Source organism: Cucurbita moschata, unplaced genomic scaffold, assembly GCF_002738365.1.
Source record: "Cucurbita moschata cultivar Rifu unplaced genomic scaffold, Cmos_1.0 Cmo_Scf00004, whole genome shotgun sequence".
NCBI classification, from domain to species: Eukaryota; Viridiplantae; Streptophyta; class Magnoliopsida; order Cucurbitales; family Cucurbitaceae; genus Cucurbita; species Cucurbita moschata.
Window position 1 is genome coordinate 2,537,029 of NW_019268520.1, and position 18,616 is coordinate 2,555,644.

General features: G+C 33.1%; 4 protein-coding genes and 2 non-coding genes across 6 annotated transcripts; 5 read left to right on the forward strand and 1 right to left on the reverse strand.

Moving 5' to 3' along the window:
• The first annotated feature begins 766 nt into the window (after window positions 1–766).
• LOC111441375 (pentatricopeptide repeat-containing protein At1g08070, chloroplastic-like) lies at window positions 767–4,465 on the forward strand. Its single transcript, XM_023078333.1, has 2 exons — window positions 767–3,506; window positions 4,150–4,465. Exon 1 carries the CDS (start codon window positions 855–857, stop codon window positions 3,243–3,245), a length of 2,391 nt encoding a protein of 796 aa, XP_022934101.1. The 5' UTR covers window positions 767–854; the 3' UTR covers window positions 3,246–3,506; window positions 4,150–4,465.
• Window positions 4,466–5,294: 829 nt separating this feature from the next.
• Window positions 5,295–6,230, reverse strand: LOC111442271 (agamous-like MADS-box protein AGL14). Its single transcript, XM_023079593.1, has one exon. It carries the CDS (start codon window positions 6,108–6,110, stop codon window positions 5,337–5,339), a length of 774 nt encoding a protein of 257 aa, XP_022935361.1. The 5' UTR covers window positions 6,111–6,230; the 3' UTR covers window positions 5,295–5,336.
• A 1,601-nt stretch (window positions 6,231–7,831) lies between these two features.
• On the forward strand, window positions 7,832–7,903 carry TRNAQ-CUG. The gene has a single exon. It is a non-coding gene; the product is annotated as a tRNA-Gln (tRNA).
• A 323-nt stretch (window positions 7,904–8,226) lies between these two features.
• Window positions 8,227–8,298, forward strand: TRNAQ-CUG. Its single transcript has one exon. It is a non-coding gene; the product is annotated as a tRNA-Gln (tRNA).
• Window positions 8,299–8,683: 385 nt separating this feature from the next.
• LOC111442100 (heavy metal-associated isoprenylated plant protein 21-like) lies at window positions 8,684–9,827 on the forward strand. Its single transcript, XM_023079372.1, has 3 exons — window positions 8,684–8,830; window positions 8,904–8,979; window positions 9,325–9,827. Exons 1-3 carry the CDS (start codon window positions 8,753–8,755, stop codon window positions 9,609–9,611), a joined length of 441 nt encoding a protein of 146 aa, XP_022935140.1. The 5' UTR covers window positions 8,684–8,752; the 3' UTR covers window positions 9,612–9,827.
• A 4,114-nt stretch (window positions 9,828–13,941) lies between these two features.
• Window positions 13,942–16,820, forward strand: LOC111442102. Its single transcript, XM_023079375.1, has 3 exons — window positions 13,942–14,080; window positions 14,251–14,330; window positions 15,809–16,820. Exons 1-3 carry the CDS (start codon window positions 14,013–14,015, stop codon window positions 16,603–16,605), a joined length of 945 nt encoding a protein of 314 aa, XP_022935143.1. The 5' UTR covers window positions 13,942–14,012; the 3' UTR covers window positions 16,606–16,820.
• Window positions 16,821–18,616: the final 1,796 nt, after the last annotated feature.

The following is an 18,616-nucleotide window of genomic DNA, read 5'->3' on the forward strand; positions in this document are numbered from 1 at the left end:
CTAACTATTGGAAGCTGATATGTTAGTGACCAACGCAGATTCAAGTCAAAAACCAAATACTAATCGATCGATTATGACTCGTAAATGGAACAAGAAGATAAAAAGCATAGTGCATCCAATATAGATCCACCACATAGCCATGAAACATGAAGGTGTCGGCAGAAGACAAGTCATCCTCTGAGGTCTTAATCGAGACTCAACTCTTTTCTCTGAAGCCCTCAAACAAAGTGCAACATTTGTTCGACACGGGAGAATTCTATTGACATGAGTAAGTTAAGAGCATGACTTTGATATTATGTTAGGAATCACGACTCTCCACAATGCTATGATATTATCCACTTTGAGCATAAGCTTTCATGGTTTTGCTTTAGGCTTCCCAAAAGACCTCGTACCAATGGTGACATAGTAATCCTCACTTATAAATCCATAATCTTCCACTAAATTAGCCAACGTGAGACTCTCTCCCAACAATCCTCAACAAATAATGCTCGGTATAACAGTATAAATAGAAGAAGATGATTCCGATGTCAATGAACGTTAATAAGATTAAAGCGAAAACTAATTTTTGTCTTAAACTTTGGTGAAAGTAATGGAGATGTACAAAATTTAAACTTATTAAACATAATTTTGTAATTTAATCTAAAATCATATTATCTCACTTGTGAATTGTTAAGAAAATCTAAGATTAAAATTAAATTAATTTAGAATATGAAGACAAGAATAAACGACATATATATATAAAATTGAAACGTAGAGAGTTCTTGATCGAACTGAGCCTCATTGAAGGGACTTCGTGTGTTTCGGATGCAAATTATTTAGCGAAACAACCGCGGGTGTTTGAAGGTAAGAGTTATATGAATTTCTTCAGATCGAACCTCCTTGCTTCTGCATTTAAATCATCTCTGATTCACAAACCCACCTTCAAACCCACCATTGATCTTTCAATTTTGGAGTTTCATATGAAGCAATGTCAGAACATCAAGCAATTCGATCAAGTTCTATCTCAGATGCTTCTAACTGGGTTAATAAGAGACACTTACGCCGCAAGCAGACTAATCAAGTTCTCAACGGAATTTCCCTTCATTCACATCGATTACACTCTCCGAATCTTCAACCTGATTGAGAACACGAATTGCTTCATGTGGAATATGATGATGAGAGCTTATATTCAAAGAAACTCGCCGCATTTTGCTTTGAGTCTTTACAAATCGATGTTGTTCAAGTATCTGGAGGCTGATAATTACACTTACCCGCTTCTGATTCAGGCTTGTTCAATCCGTCGGTCAGAATGGGAAGGAAAACAGGTACATAATCATGTTATGAAGCTGGGTTTTGATTCAGATGTTTATGTTCAAAATACTTTGATTAATTTTTTTTCTGTTTGCTCGAATATGAGTGATGCCCGCCGGGTGTTTGATGAAAGTACTGTTTTGGATTCTGTGTCATGGAATTCAATTTTGGCTGGGTATGTTCAAGTAGGGAATGTAGAGGAGGCTAAGTGTATGTATGATCAAATGCCAGAGAAGAGTATAATTGCTTCGAATTCTATGATTGTTTTGTTTGGCAACAAAGGACTAGTGGTTGAAGCGTGTAAACTGTTTGATGAAATGCCTGAGAGAGATATGGTTACATGGAGTGCCTTAATTGCTTGCTATGAACAAAATGAGATGTTTGAGGAGGCTATGAGAACATTTGTAGGAATGCATAAATTTGGTGTAATGGTGGATGAAGTTGTAACAGTTAGTGCTCTTTCTGCTTGTGCAAACTTACTGATTGTCAATATGGGGAAATTGATCCACAGCTTGGCCTTGAAAATTGGAATTGAATCTTATATAAACCTTCAAAATGCTTTGATTCATATGTACTCGAAATTTGGGGATATAACGGTGGCACGAAAACTATTCGATGAAGCCTACTTGCTAGACTTGATATCTTGGAACTCTATGATCTCGGGGTATTTGAAATGTGGTTTAGTTGAGAATGCCAAAGCCATATTTGATTCCATGCCCAAGAAGGATGTTGTGTCATGGAGTTCTATGATATCAGGCTATGCACAACATGACCTTTTTTATGAGACTCTCACACTTTTTCAGGAAATGCAAATGAACGGCTTCAAACCAGACGAGACCACGTTAGTAAGTGTGATATCTGCATGCACTCGCTTGGCTGCCCTCGAGCAAGGGAAGTGGGTTCATGCTTATATAAAAAAGAACGGTCTCACTGTTAATGTTATTCTAGGTACAACTCTCATAGACATGTATATGAAGTGTGGATGTGTTGAAAGTGCCTTGGAGGTTTTCGACGGGATGGTTGAGAAAGGGGTTTCGACTTGGAATGCTCTAATTCTTGGGTTAGCTATGAATGGGTCGGTAGAAAGCTCGCTTGAGATGTTTTCTAATATGAAAAAAGGTCATGTAACACCTAATGAGATCACATTTGTGGGAGTACTTGGTGCTTGTCGACACATGGGTTTAGTAGATGAAGGGCGGCATCATTTTCATTCAATGATTTATGATCATAAGATAAGACCCAATGTTAAACTCTATGGGTGCATGGTTGATCTTCTAGGGCGTGCAGGTAAGCTTCAAGAAGCCGAGGAGCTTCTCAATCGTATGCCGATGACACCAGATGTTGCTACTTGGGGTGCCTTACTTGGGGCATGTAAGAAACATGGTGATAGTGAAATGGGAAGAAGGGTTGGGAGGAAGCTGATTGAGCTTCAACCTGATCATGACGGGTTCCACGTGTTGTTATCGAACATATATGCTTCGAAAGGGAAATGGGACGATGTTCTTGAGATTAGGGGCATGATGACAAAACATAGAGTTTTAAAGACTCCTGGTTGTAGCATGATTGAAGCAAATGGAGTCGTTCACGAGTTTCTGGCTGGAGATAAAACGCACCCCGACATGGATGCAATTGAGGACATGTTAGGTCAAATGGCTATGAAATTAAAGCTAGAAGGTTATACACCTGATACAAATGAGGTTTTGCTTGATGTTGATGAAGAAGAGAAGGAGAGTACTCTGTTTAGACATAGTGAGAAGCTAGCCATTGCATTTGGCCTTATTAATATTAGTCCACCAACACCAATCAGGATAATTAAAAACTTGAGGATTTGTAATGACTGTCACACTGCTGCAAAACTAATCTCCAAGGCTTTTTGTCGTCAAATCGTGCTGAGAGATCGACATCGCTTTCATCACTTTGAACATGGAATTTGTTCGTGCAAGGATTACTGGTAGCTCATGAGGATTCGTTTTACTTGAACAACTTGATTCTTTGAGATTATTTTGGCAGCACTTCTCTTGATCTTCACTGGACTGGTAACTCATTTGTCTCTTTGAGGTCTTGCAAGCCGCAGCTCACGAAGATGGTTTCGTTTCATATTTCCAAAGAGGGTGAACAGTTTGCTACAAACTCTACCATGGATGGTTATTGGTTCAAAGGCTGCAGCATGATTAGAACGTAACGGGCAAGGATCGGTTGAGAATGACCGCCTAGAGGTATACTTCTGCCCCGTTTATAATAAATATGAGAGCCTGTAGAGACATAGTATGGAGTACGAGTCTTACAAGATGATTATAACGGCTCAAGCCCACCGCTAGCAAATATTGTTCTCTTTGGGCTTTCTCTTTCGAGCTTCCCCTCAAGGTTTTTAAAATACAGTTTGCCAGGGAGAGGTTTCCACACCCTAATAAAAAATGTTTCATTCTTTTCTCCAACCGATGTGAGATCTCACAATCCACTACCCTTCGGGGCCAACGAGTCGATTGTGAGATCCCACATCGGTTGGGGAGGAGAACGAAACATTATTTATAAGGGTGTGGAAACCTCTCTCTAACATACGCGTTTTAAAAATCTTGAGGAGAAGTCTAAAAAAAGACAATATCTGCTAGCGATGGGGCTTGGGTCGTTACAACCATCTTACTCTAGGGTGTTATTTATTTTGTTCTTTAGGATTCAATTCTAGTTTGGAACATCTGTTGTTGGGTTAGTCATTCACGACACAAAATCATATTATTAGATTCTTGGTGATCACGAGATATTATTGATATAGGCATTTTCAAGGCGGAATGGCTTTTATTATCAATCTGTAACTAAGTCCAAGTAAATAATTAATCTTAATCTTCTCTTCTTGGATTTCAGACTTAAAGATGATGATGGTTCTCTACTTCCTGAACATAAACTATGCCTTCAAGGCTACAAGAGTAGCTTCGGTTGTTTGTTTTCAACCGTAGTTGTTATTTTGGAACGCATACTTTCTCTCAATAAATAAGGTCAGATTCGACTAAACACAAGACGGGTAATTCAAAGGAACATATGCTTTGAGGATGGATATCGATGTCGTATCCATCATATGCTCGTGTAAGATTGTACATAGGTTGGGTTGGGTTGGGTTGGGCTGGGCTGTTGAACTTTTTTTGGATTAATTCAAAAGTTGGGGTTAGGTTGGGTCGGGTTATGTATTCTTTTGGATTAATTCAAAAGTTCGGGTTGGGTTAGGTTGGGTTAATGGATCTTTTTAGATTAATACATGGGCTGGTTTGATTGATAACCCAACCAAAATAGATTGGATTCTAGGGATTAAAAACTTTAATTTTTTAAAAATGTTTATTTATTTACCATTCATAAAATGAAAATATGGTTATTTATTAAGTAAAAAATAATAAAAATAATTAACTTAAACAAACTAATTAGAACGTTCATCTTGTTTTTTTACCATAAATTAACATCGGGCCGCCTTAAGTCGAAGGAGTCAACGTCCGCATACGCGACACGTGTCGTTGTGGGAGAGGAAGAGAGTGTCGGGTGGCGTTCCGGGTCACGTTCTCGGGTGCGCGCGTCGTGAGGCTGGGCCGCGAGGGAACGCGCGTTGGGCCGGGCCGATCGAATGGAGCAGAAAAGGAGTTGCCCTGTCTGCATGAGGCATCATGTGTCACCCTAGGGAGGCGAAACGTGGCGGAGTTCGGATCGACACACCAGGTATACGCGACACGTGTTTGTGGCATGAGCGACAAGGTGGGCTTACGGGCCACGCCTGGCCGGTTTCCCATTAGGCTGTGTATGGGTTGACCGACCCGAACCCAAGATCCACAGTTTCACGTTATTATTTATTTTATTATTATTATTTTATTTTTTTTTGTGAATTCGTCGTACATGAGTAACAAACAAGATTACAGAATTTACGAAGAACACTAAATGCAGAGTGCATTATTTAATATTAGTAAAATTTACAGAGCTAACAGAGAGTGAGACTTGAGAATAGTCTCACATTTTTACAGTACAAAAAAATGAGTTAGTACCAAATCAACATGAATTCCAATGTCGGAGGATTAGAAGTTACCCGTCCTCAACCATTGTTCGATATCGTTGCATTCATCAAATTCATCGTTCATGAGATTTGCGTAAAGAGCCATGTAGTTCTCATCCTCGTCCTCTAACAGAAATTCAAGATTCTCAAAATTACACCCAATTTCATGCTTATTAGGGTTAGGGCTATTCAAAGAATCAGGGGACTCCAATTCAACCAATGGCGGCACTGGAGTACTCGAATCCCCTCCCATTTGAACAACATTTTCGTACTCCTCACACGAAAACATTCCGAACAGATTCTCGTTATCAGCGTCCATGAAATCAACCATTCTACCAGCGGCTTCGATTCTCGAATCCAATCCATTCATGAACTCTCTCAATTGCTGTTCCGATAAACAATCAAGCCGCTCATCCCAGTCAGGCCACATGATTTTCCCAACCTTCTCGCGATGCTTACACATCTCTGTTACCAATTTTCTCTTCCGATCCGAGAAGTAATCACTCAAATCGAAACACTTCCGTTTCTGAAAATTACAGTTTCCGTTCTTGTAGGCATGAATCATATGTTCAACCTCGCTGCGATTCGAAGGCCAAGTGTGAAATTCCACAGAGGAAAGCGACGGATCTTCATCAGGCGCAAAGCCAGGGCCATTGATGAGAACACATGTTCTTACGTCGCAAAGCGTGGAAAGCTCGTAAGCCTTCTTCATCAAACTGTTCTTCCTCTGCTTGAACGTGGAGCATCGAGATTTGCGGTTCCTAATCAGATTGAAGCTCAATTTTCCTCTAACCATTGCTGCGAATTCCGGGAGAAGAGCAGAGAGAGAGATGAATGTGGTTTGTTAGTTTACTTGGCGCTCAAGACAGCGAGAGACAGAGGAGGCATTTAAAGGCAATGGGATCAGCGGGAGCGGAAGATCCAACGGTCCAGAAAATATTTGCTCCCAAATACTCGCGAATGTTCATTAATTATTTATGTTTTCCTTTTTTAACCTCTACACTAAAATTGTTTTAACTCACAGTTGTAATAAATTTTCTTTTTATTATACTTTGTAGTGTAATAAATTTCCTTATATTGATCCTTTTTATTTTACCGTTTGACGGAATAAATTTCCTTAATTTGATTCTTTTTTTTTTTTTTTTACCGTTTGACCGCTTTAATTACTGTATTTTTATGTATACTTAATTTAATTTAACTTTTATTTTGAATATTTGATTAAAAAAAGAAAAAATGGAAATCATCAAGGATATCAAACCCAACCAAAAAAATTGACCATCCATGAATCGACTTGAATTAGGGTGGGTGAGCTCTAATACTATTTTTCGGTTTAACCTAATCAAAAAATTATCAACTCGATTTTGGTTTTTCAAAAATTTAACATAACCCAAACCGAAAAGAATATGACCCAACACAACACAACACAATCCAAATGGTTCAATACCTTGAAAAGATCGAACCATCCAACCTAAATTGATTGGTATTATATTTCAACATACCTTTTTTTCGAAACTTTACTCCTTCATTTATAAGAGATTATTCTTATTTTTTTCTTTGATATTATCAATTTTAATAGCCTACTTAAGTTAGCGAGATACGTTATGCTATGCATTACTTAAAATACTTATATAAATTAATTGAATTTACCAAATGTGTCATATCAATAAAAGGAATTTTGAATTCGACGTAAGGTCGTAATAAGTCAAAGTTTGGGGGTAGTTTTGTCATTTCGCCTTTGGGATCAAAGGGGCTTGGGGACCTTATAAATAGAGGTGATGTGATATGACAAAACATGAGAAGGAAGTGGAGAGAAAGTGGTTGGCTTGGGAACGGCGTCGTTTTGGTGCTCATCACAAGCATGAATGAAGACTTAGCTTCCCTTTGTTGACTGTGGGTAAGGAGGAGCCTCTAAAGATTCGAGTCTCTTTTAGCTACAGTCAGCAAAGTGGAAGCTAGTGCTTTGAGTTTCAGCTCTCGACCCATTTTTCACCGCCTTTTCTTCATAGTTATAGTTTGGTACGGTTCAAATACAAAGATATGAACTTTCAATCTAAAGGTACGTGTTGATTATCGCTGATAATGAAAAATTTAATTTCTCTCTCTTAGTTTTGTAAATGAGTTCATAAATTATGTCGGTTTGTCTTCGTTCCTATCTTCCTAAGCGTAAAAAGTAAATAAAATATATTAATTAAAGTTATGTTGATTTTGACCATTTATATTTTTATTAATTTAATATCAATTAGATATCATAAAATAAATTTTATTATTTTTTCAAAGTCTCCCGAAATAATAAACACAACAGCTATAATTTTGGGAGGAAGTTCATAGTTACCCATTTAATTTTAGACTTTTCTATAATCTTTTTAATGATATTCCAATTCAAAACTTGCACCTAATAAAGATAATTTAATCACGATTTAAAATGAGAATAATAAATTATAATAACAAAACAACTTCATATAAATAATCTGTATTATATTTTATATTTATTTTTATGTAGCCACTCGTAAACCAAAAGGTCCTATGGTCTAGTGGTTAGGACATTGGACTCTGAATCCAGTAACCCGAGTTCAAATCTCGGTAGGACCTTGTTTTCATTCTTTTTCCTTTATCTATCTATTTATTTATTTTATAACTATTTTTTTTATTCCTTTTCCTTTATCTATCTATTTATTTATTTTGTAACTATTTTTTTTTTCTTTTTCCTTCATCTATCTATTTTTTTAAATCTTTTTCCTATATCTATCTATCTATTTTTTTATTTTTATCTTTTTCCTTTTATCTATCTTTTTTTTAAATCTAATTTATTTATTTTTCCTTTATTTATCTATTTATTTTTTAAAATTAAATTGAATTACAATCTATAAACTAAATTATTGGAGTAAGTCAATTAACTACATTTATGAAGAAAAGGTCCCATAGTCTAGTGGTTAGGACATTGGACTCTGAATCTAGTAGCCCGAGTTCAAATCTCGGTGGGACCTTCTTTTTTTAAAACTAAATTCCAACTTTATAAAACAATTTAATTCAAATTAATTTTAACCCACCTCTAACTAAATAATCAATCTAAATACATATTGAATTGATAAAATTTTTGAATTACCCAATTCATTAGATAAAATAGGATATTACACCATTATTACAAACAACTGTAAAGCATAAAAATAAAAAATAGGCAAAAAGATAAGGAAAAGTGTGACACCCATAACCAACATTAATCCAAAATATTGCGACTTTCATGATTTCAAACCCCTTTTTCTCTATATTTTCTACGCAAATGATTATGCTTTTGTACTTATCTTTAAGATAATCTTAAAGGCTAAAATTAAATGCCCCATTTCATTAAATTAATTGTTCTTATTTAAACCCATATGGTGCCTCTCTTGTTTATGACCCAAACCCTCTTTGGCTTTGCTTTGTGGGAAAGACAAACCAAAAATGGGAGCTCTTGATTACCTTTCCAACTTTTGCACTGTCTCATCAACTACAACAACAAGCAAACACAAGCCTATGCAGGTACACCAACAATTTGTTCACAATTTTCCCATGTTTTATGTCTTTTTGATTCATGTTACGTGTTTTTTTTTAGACGATCGAGATTAAAGTGAAGATGGATTGTGATGGATGTGAAAGAAGAGTTAGAAACGCCGTCACTTCCATGAAAGGTCAGATCATTTTGTCTCCCTCTCGTTAACTGATCAAGTTCTTACAACGTGATGTTGCCTCGGATCTTAAAAGGGTACCTTTCTGTGAGATCCCACATCTGAGAAACGAGTGTCAGCGAGGACGCTGGACCTCGAAGGGGGTGGATTGTGAGATCCCATTTCGGTTGGAGTGGAGAACGAAACATTCTTTATAAGGGTGTGGAAACCTCTCCCTAGCAAACACGTTTACTCGAAACTGTTAGAACAGCTAACCGAGTATAGCTTAATAAGTTTCGATATTTGTTCTCTGTTTGCAACCATTTAAGATATGAAGTTGAAAAATGACCCGAACATCGATCGATGTAGGAGTGAAGACGGTGGAAGTGATGAGGAAGCAACATAGGGTGAGGGTTAGTGGGTATGTTGATGCAAAAAAAGTGCTTAAGAGAGTAAAAAGCACAGGAAAAAGAGCTGAATTTTGGCCTTACATTCCACAGCATCTTGTCCATTACCCTTACGCCTCAGGAGCTTATGACAAGAAGGCTCCGGCTGGGTTTGTTAGGAATGTTGTGCAAGCTTTTCCGACAGCACATGAAGACAACTATGTCTCTGTTTTTAGTGATGACAATGTCAATGCTTGTTCCATCATGTAGTTTTCGTTCTCCCGCTATCGTTTTTGGTTGAACACGCTCGGGTGCAGACCAAAGAACTTCAAGAAGGAAGTGCTGAAGAAATCAACTCGGAGGAGGGTTTTTTTTTCGTTTGAGTTGTGTCGTTGTCGACAATGAAACCCTTTCTTTTTTATCTCTCTCGTGTAAAATTGTATTGTACGGAATAACGTGAAAAGATGCTTTTAATGTTCTATTGTACTCCGACTCTAAATTAAAAAACTTTAATCCTATGTTTATATTAAAAAATAAAACTTTCATTTCTTGTTATAAACTCATTACATTTTTTTTTTGTTAAATTAAAATGTTCATGATATAAAATATTATGAATTACATGATACTGTAATAATAATTATACAAAATAATAATAATAATAATAACACAAAAACATATTTATAAATTGATTAATAATATTTTATATTCAATGAGTAATTACAAGTAGTTTTATGGTTTATAAATCTATAATTTCAAACACCTTTTGAACACGTGTTTAAAATATATAATTTTAAACCTTCATATCTATTAAAAATACATAATTTTTAAAATTACATATTTAATTTTTTTTTAATTTTTTAAAGTTAACCAAACCATAAAACTAAAAATTTAGGGTTTTAGAACTAAAATTTAAATTTATATAAATAGCTCGATTAACTTTTAATTTTTTTATTTTTTTTTCAACCTAATAAATAAACTTTAATGACTAAACTTATAATTTCATTTTTTAAAAATTAGTAAATAATTATTTAAATTTTTTTAAAGAAGTTAAAATATATTATTTAAATATATTCACATAAGTGACATTACGTCGATATCAAATTTATGGATATATGAAAATAGTCAATAAAAAATGCGACAAAAATTTAATATCGTAATTATGTTATCCTAAATTTTTCAATATATTAAAGAAAAAAGTGGTTAGATTTAAAATATTAGTTAGAACCAAACATAAAAAGATATTAAAAAGATGAATAATTGTGATGAATTTCATATTTAGTTTAAGAATGTTTGAAAATAACTCCCACCCATGATTCAAGGCCCAAAATTAAGTAATTATTTCCTAAAATATTCATTATTGTAAAAAAGAAAAAGACATAAATTAAAAAGAAACCATTTTTATGTTCTAATAATGCACTACGTGACAATGAATGTGCCTCATTTTTCAACCATACTTCCTCATCTTCTGGCTTTACATTACTTAGTGGAATAACCTATATCTATTCCCCTTTTTCTATTTATTAAATTCTCCCGTGACCTATTCACCTATTATAAATGATGGGTGCATGAATGAAACGTGTAACGATCCATGTCCAAGATGACCCTGACGTTCCTCTATAACATGATCATGTTATCTACTTCTCGCTTCTTAGCCCAAGATGACTTTGACATTCTTCGATGACATGATTATATTATCTACTTCTCGCTTGTTAAAAGTGAAGACTATCTCTACAAACAACAAGAATCTTTTCGGCATCCCAAGAAAATTTCTAAAAGGTTATCCAACATATAATTAATTTTTTTTTAAAATCTTTTTTAATTATTATATTCTCATTCAAATGTGGTATTGGTTCATTCATATACACCTTCTTTATTCAGGTGTTGAAAACAAGACTTATGATTGGTTAAAAAATACCTAAATGAATTGATAATTAATACTCGTACCAATAAGGTGTACATTTATTTTTGGTAACTCACTTAAGCATCGTACCCATTTTATATATTCAATATTTTTAGAATTCACATATTTTTAAGTTCTAAAGTTGGATTAAATAAAAGTTTATTTTATACTAATTAAATTTTTAATTTTTTTAGAATTAAAAATTCTAATGAAAGTTTGAAAATTTTGTTAGTAATTACATATTAAATTGGAAAATGAAATAGATATTTTGGTCCAACTTTTGCATGATAAAAGAAATGCCCTTGGGATTCTAACCCACAAAATTTAATTTTAATTTTAATTTTTTATTCTTATTGATAATGCACCAAATAAAAGTATGATTTTCAAAATGTTTGTTTCAATTAAATGAATATACGTGGTCCCTTTTCTTTTTTTCTTTTTTTAAGTAAATACACAGTAATAAAAAATAATAATGATTTTTTCTTTAAAATTGAAGGTTAGGTGAACAAAACATTTTAAAATTGGAGTAGGAAAATATAAATTTTATTTAGGGGTACAATAAACTCGACAACCGATAATTTAAATCAACTCAGCCTGAATTATAAGAGTCGAATTGGGTTAGATAGGTTACCGTGTTGGGTTGAGTTTAGTTTTCTAAAAACCGAGTAGGCTGGGTCAGGTTGAGTTTAGTATGCTTAAGGTGGATTTGACTATCCGATCAGAAAATAAATATAAAAAATTTTAGGGTTGTCTTGTCGTTTGTTATCGTGTCCCCTCCATAGATTCACAAGCCTTATTTCTTTCTTTTACCTTCCGTTTTTAAGACAAACATACTGACAAGAAATCAGTTTAAGGGGAGTAAGATTCAGATTATGATTTTATACACATTCCAAAAGATATAACATTCATATTTTATGACTATAATTCATATAAATGTAGCCTAAAGTAAATAAAAAGTCTTAAAATATATGAATGAAACTCTAAACTACTCTAAATTGTAACTTACCCAAAATTTATAACAATGAAACTTCATTCTTCTTCGATGTGATATGAATTGAATATTTTTTTTTTATAATTTCAACAATATTTTCTTTACATCTTTATTGAAGTATATTGTATGATTGATGTCTCTTAGTTCATATCACATACTCACTTACAGTAGTCTAGTTGCAATTGTTTGTAGTCCAGTTGCTGCAGTTCAGCTGCCCAGTTGTAGCTATTCACCACCTAATTGCAACGGTTCGTCATGAGTTTGTAGTAACAATTATCGCCGTTGTTTAATTAATTAATTAATTTTTTTTTAATTAAACCCAACAACATAACCTGAATATAAAGTGTTGGGTTGAGTTAGTTGTGAAACAATGTCAGGTTGAGTTGGATTACCAATCCAACCAACCCGAACTCCCTCAATTAGACCGAAGTATAAACTTGATTTTAATTAAAAATATTAAATCTTGATTAATCAATTCTCTAATATACACAAATATAAATATATAATTTAAGTTGTTCTAAACCGAAGTTTCAAAATATATAAAAATACAGGACTATATTATAAATTAAAGTTTAGACTATATGAATTAAATCATTTCTTTTTGTAAATATTTTAAGAACCAAAATTATTTTTTGTAATCAATTATTTAAATTAGCAAATATAAGGATAATTGAAACCTATTCATTTATTTATTTAGATTAATTAAAGATTAAGAAAACCCTATAATTTAAAAATCCTAAATGATGTCCCATTAATATGGAGAATTATTTCTTCAGCCGAAAGTTAGCGGAAATCAAACTTTGTGACCTTAGAATCTAATGTTTATAATTATTTATTAAAAATGGTCACATCAAATTGAATTTCATGTCATGGATTATTATTTTATTCTTCTCTATTTTGCATATAAATATTCTTAGAAAGGACATCATTTTAAAAATATTTTTGATACATCAGGCGTGATCAACCCAAATCATAAAAATTAAGTTAGATTAAAATAAATAAATAAATAATTTAGGTTGGGTTTAAGTTTTAAAAAATAAAAAAATTTAGTTGGTTCGGTATTTATTATTTTTTTTTGTTAGGTCAACCTAACTAACCCGTAAATAGGGTTACAATCCAATGTCTTTGGACTAGTTCCATAAATTTAGCCGAGTGCATTAAATGTAATTTAAAGTGCATTTAATGCATCTCTTTGTTGATGAGTTCACTCTAGCTTGAATATAAGTGTACAAGGTTTGTTGTAGCTCATTGACTCTTGTCCTTGTAATTGGACCTTGAGGTATGGAAATTCTTTGGTTATAGTTCATATCACTAACTTTTAATATTATTGTGAAAATTAAAAATATTTAACATTTGGTGGTGCGTTATGATTTGTGAATGTTTAATATTTAAATTTTACGAGATTTTAGTTATTAATATGACATATAGTACGGATAAATATAATTTTTAAAAATATTATTAAAAAAAATTGGACAATCTAACTAAAGAAATGTAGAGTTCGGTTGGGTTATCAATTTTGTTTGGGTTGGTCCAAAAGATTTTCCGACCCAAACCAATCGATATATGACTCTAAATTATCTTTATTTAAATAATTTTTCATATTATTATTATTTTTTTTTAATTTCTTTGATTAAAATTTATTTTGAGATATTAAAAAAAAAAAAAAAACAAATAAAATGAAAAATTAAGTTCTCATTTCTCCCTATGTAACGAAATGAGATGGAAAAGGAGTTAAATGGTTCCCGAAGCCGTTGAGAAAATCCCACATTCGAGATAGAAAATGAACGTTTGTAGGCTCCGTTCCCGCCTTGTTCTTCTTCACTCTGTTCTGCATTCATCTTCTTCAAGGCCAGCCTTCTCCTCCCCTAGCCTTTTACTCTCAGATTCCTAATCAATTTAAGTCAATTTCATGTTTGTTCCTTCTACTTGCATTTCGATTTCTGTTTCGATATTGAATCCAACACTCTTACAGACAATATATATGTATATGTATATCTAACCAATTGTCTTTTCTTCAGATTGCTAGCTGTTGTCTCGGATTATGGTGCAAGAAGTTCAAAACCTTGGGTCGATTATGGGTTTCGGCCAAATTTCCAAGGCAAGTGTTGGGTGGCTTAAAATTTGCGTCTTCGATTTTATACTTTTCTGTACTTGTTGGCTTGATTATGGGGTTGATTGGTGAATGGGGATGGTGTTTGTTATGAAGTTTGGAAGTCATATGTTGATCGCTTGTGGTGGCAATGTTTGATCATACACTAATTTGTTGTGCGCACCACCTGTTTGTTAAAAGTCCTGAATGAAGCTGCTGTTGGGCACTTGCAAAATTTTCATTTCTGGCTTCGGTAGTGTAGGCTTGGTCATTGGATTTTATATCTTTTGCTCGGCAATGAATGTTGCTTTTGTGTTTACTTTCTCATGGAGTGTGTAAAGTGGGATGGTTTACATAATTTGTCTATTTTCTGTATGCTTGCTGGCCATGATTTTGCATTGTGAGACGAGAAAATATGTACATGGAATGAAAAACCAAGGTTTTATTGAGAAAAGACAAGCCCAATATGAAAGGAGCTCAGACAAAGACATAAACTAGGGCTCTAACAAGAATGATTGTAAAGGATAGTTATAGAACTCGTTGGAAAAAGAGACGTATAACGTAGTTAAAGACCAAACTTCCTGTCATCTCTAAAACATCTCTTATTCCCAGCTAAGTACTCCTAACTCCAGTAAAATTCACACAATAGTAAAAAGTGATAGCAAATCTTGTGGCTACTTGTACTAAAAAAGCAAGCATTAACAGTAAACTGGCAACTCTGTTCAATATTGGAATGAGAAATATTAGATTGATCGTATATATTGTTGTACCCAAACGCCACAACCAAAATGTTCTGATACCCAATTGTTGTAGCGGAAGTGAAAGCAAGATTGATCACACTCACACACCCACAAACAGAAATTAAACAAAGAGACATAGATTTACGTGGTTTGGAAAGAAGAAATTCTCTTTTATCCACGGGTGGTAGCCAATTACTATAACAAAAGTGTTTACAAATGTATCTCTCACACTACAAAGTCCCTCTTACAAAGTTCCTCCCTATTGCCTCTAACAAAATGACAATGACCCGACATCTCAAAACAATGCTAGACAAGTCTTTATATAGTCATAGAAACATTTATGTCATACATGAATCATCTTGATTCATGTACCAAAAGGTTATGAACTAAATAAATGAGAGATGAACTAAATAAATGAGAGTTATGAACCAAATACATGCATAGGAGATACATGAACCTATGACAACTTACAATATTGTCAAGTACTGAATTTGAGAGGGCCAACTGGAACACTTTTGGATTGCAGGCATGTCATTGTCACCATGTTTGGATTTGGATGTGCGAAAACAACAGTAACGGAGAAAAGGAGAGGAAAGTTTAAGTATTTGTCAGAGAAGGATTATGCCTGTTTCTTAAAGCATTAAATTGTTTGAACGTATATGATTTTACATTCTTCAACCTTTGTAATTTGCAGTTAAGGATTTGTGCTTCTGATTATGAGCTTCTGCTATTTCATATATTATGCAGTATCAAGATCATATTCACGTGATGAGCGCAAACATTATGATCTTTTTGGAAAAGTCCGGCCTGGTGATAAGGAATTCAGGAAAGCCTGGGAAAAACAGATGAATGAAGAAGAATCTACTCTATGGACAGACAGCGACAATGAGAAAGACGATAAAGAAGCGAAAAAAAACCGCCTCGAAGATGAGATAAGAAAGGTAAGGCAGCAGGCAAAAGAACACTCAGACTTGATTGATGCTGATGATAGTGATGAATTATGGAGTGTTTGGTCAGGGAGCGACCAAGAGAAGACCTTGTGGACTGGTAGTGAAGACGACGACGACGACGATACTCCTACAGAGGCCTACCCGAATGAAAGTAGTGACAAATACATAGATAGACTATTTGAATTTGAGGAAACATCGAAATACCGAACGATTTCGGAGCTATTGAAATCTGAACAGAAACCAGAAGAGTTATCCCCTGGAAAACAAGCCAGGAAAGTAGCAGTGGAGAATGCATTGAAGAAGCTGAAGAAAGGACCGGATGGGCGATATACGAATGTGTGGGAGGTGATGAGTGATGTAGATATCTTAATAGGAGCATTCGAAAACATAGTGTCAGGGCCTGAATATGCAGAGCTGAGGCAGGGAGGGGAGAAGAAACTGAATATGCAATTTTTCAAGGACATACAAGCACGCATGAGAGATCCAAATTTCAAATTCTCACAAGAACTGAAGCTGAAACCAAAGAGCAAAATGGTTTCCCAGAAGAAGTGGCAGAAGGCTCAGTCTAGACGAAGGAAAGCACAGAAACGATGAGTAAGCTTTGTTTTGCTGCTACCCTTTATGACTTCAGAAGTTATCTGCTTATTTATGGATTATAGGCTTAGTGTTCATATGTGTCTGTGATGGCTGCTTGCGTTGCGTTCATAACTAAAGCACACAACAACTGTCGAGGATTATTGGGAGTGAGTCCCACATTGGTTAATTTAGGGAAGATCATGGGTTTATAAGTAAGGAATACTATCTTCATTGGTATGAGGCTTTTTGGGGAAGCTCAAAGCAAAGCCACGAGAGCTTATGCTCAAAGTAGACAATATCATAGTGGAAACTCGTGATTCCTAACAACAACATAGTTTCATCTTCATGTTCATTTCATATACACAATGGGTGTTCTTTCAAAAATAGCTTTAATAACTTCAGCATTTTAAAAAAGAATTTAAAAAATGCATTTATTGTTAATATATGAACGAAGGTTGTTTATTTACACCTCAATATCTCGTTTTTTTTTTTGTTTTTTTTATAGCTTTAGAAAGTAAAATTTATAAACACATTTTGAAAACAGAAATAAAAAAATAAAACATGTTTTTTTTGGTTAAAATTTTAAATGTTTATTTACAAAAATAAAACTAAAAAGTAGTTAAAAAAATTGCATGAAAAAGTATCATTTTCTAAATATTTATCAAATAGTTTTTTTTTATTGGTTCTTTTATTATTATTATTATTATTTTAAAAAATTTCATTATCAAACGCAAATCAAGGGGAGCAACTTCATGACCGCCATATACATATATTAAAGTGATCATTCTTTAAAAATTGAGAATAAAATAAAAAATAAAAAATAAAAAACGTGGATCTCCAAGATTTATTTAAATAAATAAAATGTCACAATATCAAACCAATTTCCAAGTTTTTTTTTCTTTTTTTTCTTCAATTATTGATATTTTTAGTGCATTGTTCGTGATTTGTTTTCTTATTTTAGAAAGATATAATATTACAAGATCCTAAGAATTTAATAAAAAATCTAAATGAATTTTATTTTTTCTTTTTATAAATAATGAGTTATATATGAGCTGTGTCAATCATATTTTTTAAAATTGTAGCATCATACTCGTTTTACTATTTTTTTTTTTAATTTTAATTAGAGATGTCTACTTAATCGGCGCGACTAAGGTATGAAGGGAACTCACCTCAAATGGGGTAGAGGAAGTGATGAGAGATTTTTTTTTATTAGCTAAACGAGACTGGGGACGAAGTGACATTCTCCATCCTCGTCCCCGACCCGACACCATCCCAATCTTAGCAAAAATGAATGGAGAAAGATTTTTGAGAATTCCCTTAAAATTTCCACCTTGATTCATAAAAATAAATAAATAAAATTGTTTCGTAAAAATAGGAGACGAGAATAAGGAAGACTTCATAAAACATTAAAATATACTTCTATGTTGAGTAAAATCAACGCAAGGTTTCAATCATATTTATCTTAGATGTTACGATATATTAAATTTAATATTTTATTTTTCAAATACATGCAATGAAAATATATATATATATATATTATTATTATTATTATTATTTCCCAAAAGCTACCTTTTGATTGAGAATACAAGAAAACATGTGTTTTTGGAAAATATTTTTATAATTTTATATGTCTCATTTAATAATTATTTAATTTCTTAATTTTTTTATTTTAAAAATTCACGAAAAATAAAAAAATTCTTTAGTTATCGGATAAGATTATTCCCCACCATTAATGTTCAGCAAAGAGTTGATAAAAATTCTATCCAAATATATTTTCATTACAATTTTATCTTATAAATTAATTTATTACCATTAATAGAATAAAATATTAAAACTTCCTACAAAAATGGAAGAAAATAAACAAAAAAAAAAAAAAAAAAAAAAAAAAAAAAAAAACAGCTTCAATTTCGTTTTTTAATTCATTCAATTCAACACCTTACTTTAAACTCTTCATTTCTTCCCAAAAATACTTTAATTAATACTTTAAATAAAAAAATTATGGATTTATTTATAAAATCTTAAAAGATTC

What these genes read in the sequence shown, in the direction of transcription:
- LOC111441375 (XM_023078333.1), top strand. Translation starts at nt 855, where the DNA reads ATGAATTTCTTCAGATCGAACCTCCTTGCTTCTGCATTTAAATCATCT.
- LOC111442271 (XM_023079593.1), bottom strand. Translation starts at nt 6,110, where the DNA reads ATGGTTAGAGGAAAATTGAGCTTCAATCTGATTAGGAACCGCAAATCT.
- LOC111442100 (XM_023079372.1), top strand. Translation starts at nt 8,753, where the DNA reads ATGGGAGCTCTTGATTACCTTTCCAACTTTTGCACTGTCTCATCAACT. An exon ending in GCAAACACAAGCCTATGCAG is followed by an intron (nt 8,831 to 8,903) that starts GTACACCAACAA and finishes GTTTTTTTTTAG; the next exon opens with ACGATCGAGATTAAAGTGAA. An exon ending in CGCCGTCACTTCCATGAAAG is followed by an intron (nt 8,980 to 9,324) that starts GTCAGATCATTT and finishes CGATCGATGTAG; the next exon opens with GAGTGAAGACGGTGGAAGTG.
- LOC111442102 (XM_023079375.1), top strand. Translation starts at nt 14,013, where the DNA reads ATGAACGTTTGTAGGCTCCGTTCCCGCCTTGTTCTTCTTCACTCTGTT. An exon ending in CTGCATTCATCTTCTTCAAG is followed by an intron (nt 14,081 to 14,250) that starts GCCAGCCTTCTC and finishes TCTTTTCTTCAG; the next exon opens with ATTGCTAGCTGTTGTCTCGG. An exon ending in GTTTCGGCCAAATTTCCAAG is followed by an intron (nt 14,331 to 15,808) that starts GCAAGTGTTGGG and finishes TATATTATGCAG; the next exon opens with TATCAAGATCATATTCACGT.